Genomic DNA, 2,065 nt, shown 5'->3' with positions numbered 1-2,065 from the left:
CACAAAGTAAAGTTTTTTGTTTTTTGTTTTTTTTTTTTTTTTTTATTATTAAAGCTATTAAACCCCCTACGGGATTATTAGCAATATGCAGATAGCTGTGCATATTATCAGTACATATATAGATTTACATTATAATATATGAAATACAATACAATACGACAAAAGAATTTCGAAAAAAAGAGTACAAAACACGAATCAAGAATAATAGGCTCATCATTACACAATTGTTTTTCAGAAATTTGTAATATTAATTAGCAGCGGTTGAACGAGAGGCTTGTACGGAAAAGCATCCACCGTATATGGAGGATAGTATCCGACTTTACATAATTTATAAATCATGTCATTACGATCTTTGTCGAACAACGAAGCCGGGTAACATTGCCAGATAACATGGTTGAGATCTTGCTCTGGACAACCACACTCGCAGTCAGAATTTTCAAATGCACAAAGTAAAGTTACGAACGACTTTAAAAAAAAAAAAAAGAAAGAAAGAAAGAAAAGAAAAAAAAATGTAAGTGTTTGAACTGAATCTTAATTCGAGAAAATCGTCGAGCGGTACTCCCTGCAGCGATTGGGGTATAATATTGTAAAAACTCGAGGAAATCCTCGGACCGAAACGATCGCGTTCGCGGGTCGAACCGGTCGTCGCGGTCTACGAAACGCGATGTTGTTTTAAATTCGCACGTTCGTTTCTGTTACAGCCGTGCGGGCGGACCGGATGAGAGGCGGTAGGAACAAATTCGGACCCATGTACAAGAGAGACCGAGCGCGGAAACTGCAAATGATGAGACAACGGCAGCTGGCACTGCAAACGATACGCGGCAGCCTCGGTGATCCATCGAACTATCCCTCCGCCGTAACGCCTTTCCTGCATATTAAACAGGAGATCCAAATACCTCAGGTCTCGAGTCTAACGTCTTCTCCAGATTCGAGTCCATCCCCCGCAGCCGTGGCCGCTGGTCTGGTCACGACACAGGCTGGCAGCGGAGCTGGTCAGCATCAACTGATCGCACCGTCCTACCAGCCAAACATTTCTGGTACAAACAACCTGCACAACCTCAACCCTGGCCTGGATAGCAAGCTGTGGGCTGCCAATTCCACCACCCCGAGTCCTAAGGCCTTCAACTTCGGCGAACAGTCCACGCAACCTCAGGGAGCCGCTGGTTCCGCGCCCTCTACAGCCGCCTTGAAAACTAGTCCGATGATAAGAGACTTCGTGCAATCGGTCGACGACCGCGAGTGGCAGGCGTCCCTTTTTGGACTGTTGCAAAACCAAACGTACAATCAGTGTGAAGTGGACTTGTTCGAATTAATGTGCAAAGTGCTCGACCAGAATCTGTTCTCGCAGGTGGACTGGGCAAGGAATTCTGTATTCTTCAAAGATCTCAAGGTTAGTGCCAATAAATACGCCCGGCTCCTTGAAATCTAAATTACGAATTTTACCGCACCAAACTGGAGCAGCTTTTCGTACGCGTTCAAATACAATAGTAGCGTCCGTCAGGTTGAGTCTTGGCAGACCAGGATCGTCGTCTCTGTCCATTATGTTCCCTCGGCTGTGATTATTTTCGGGACGATCTAACGGAGACGATCTAACAGTAAATGCGACCGAGAAACGATTAGAGCGAGTTGGAAACTGTGAGATCGTACGAGAAACTTTCACTTTCCGGTTTGATAGTCATTTGTAACTGGAGACACTGTCTGTCGCATTTCGAAGATAACGCCAAGGCTCGTTCAAGGTGAACAGTCGTAAGAAGTGGCGGGGGATAACTTCATCTCAACCTGATGGCCATTGCTGTACGAATCACACGTACACGGGCCTTTTTCATTAGTATGCTATGTAACACGCTAAATTCATCGTAATTCAGATTTCTAGGCGCTTAGCCTGAACACCTCTGATGTAACGGGTGTGTCGTAACACGCGAACAAGGACGGATTTACCGGGAGGCTGGGGAGGCTTCGACCTCAGATCTCCGCGTCGGAAAGACCCCCAAAAGGTCCATCATTTTTTTAACTTATCCTCTTATTCGAAAGCACAGAAGAAACATCTCTTCTTGACAAAATTCTG

General features: G+C 45.2%; 1 protein-coding gene across 1 annotated transcript in view; it reads left to right on the top strand.

Moving 5' to 3' along the window:
- Positions 1-526: 526 nt before the first annotated feature.
- LOC128894965 (nuclear hormone receptor FTZ-F1-like) overlaps positions 527-2,065 on the top strand; it is a 5,669-nt gene continuing 4,130 nt past the window's right edge. Inside the window, exon 1 of the mRNA XM_054157114.1 lies at positions 527-1,390. Within this exon, the coding sequence (XP_054013089.1) occupies positions 719-1,390 (672 nt within the window). The 5' untranslated portion in view covers positions 527-718. The remainder of the gene's footprint in view (positions 1,391-2,065) is intronic.

The sequence above is a fragment of the Hylaeus anthracinus genome, unplaced genomic scaffold (genome assembly GCF_026225885.1).
Source record: "Hylaeus anthracinus isolate JK02 unplaced genomic scaffold, UHH_iyHylAnth1.0_haploid 4, whole genome shotgun sequence".
In the NCBI taxonomy this organism is placed as follows: Eukaryota; Metazoa; Arthropoda; class Insecta; order Hymenoptera; family Colletidae; genus Hylaeus; species Hylaeus anthracinus.
This window is presented reverse-complemented; position numbering and strand designations above follow the sequence as displayed.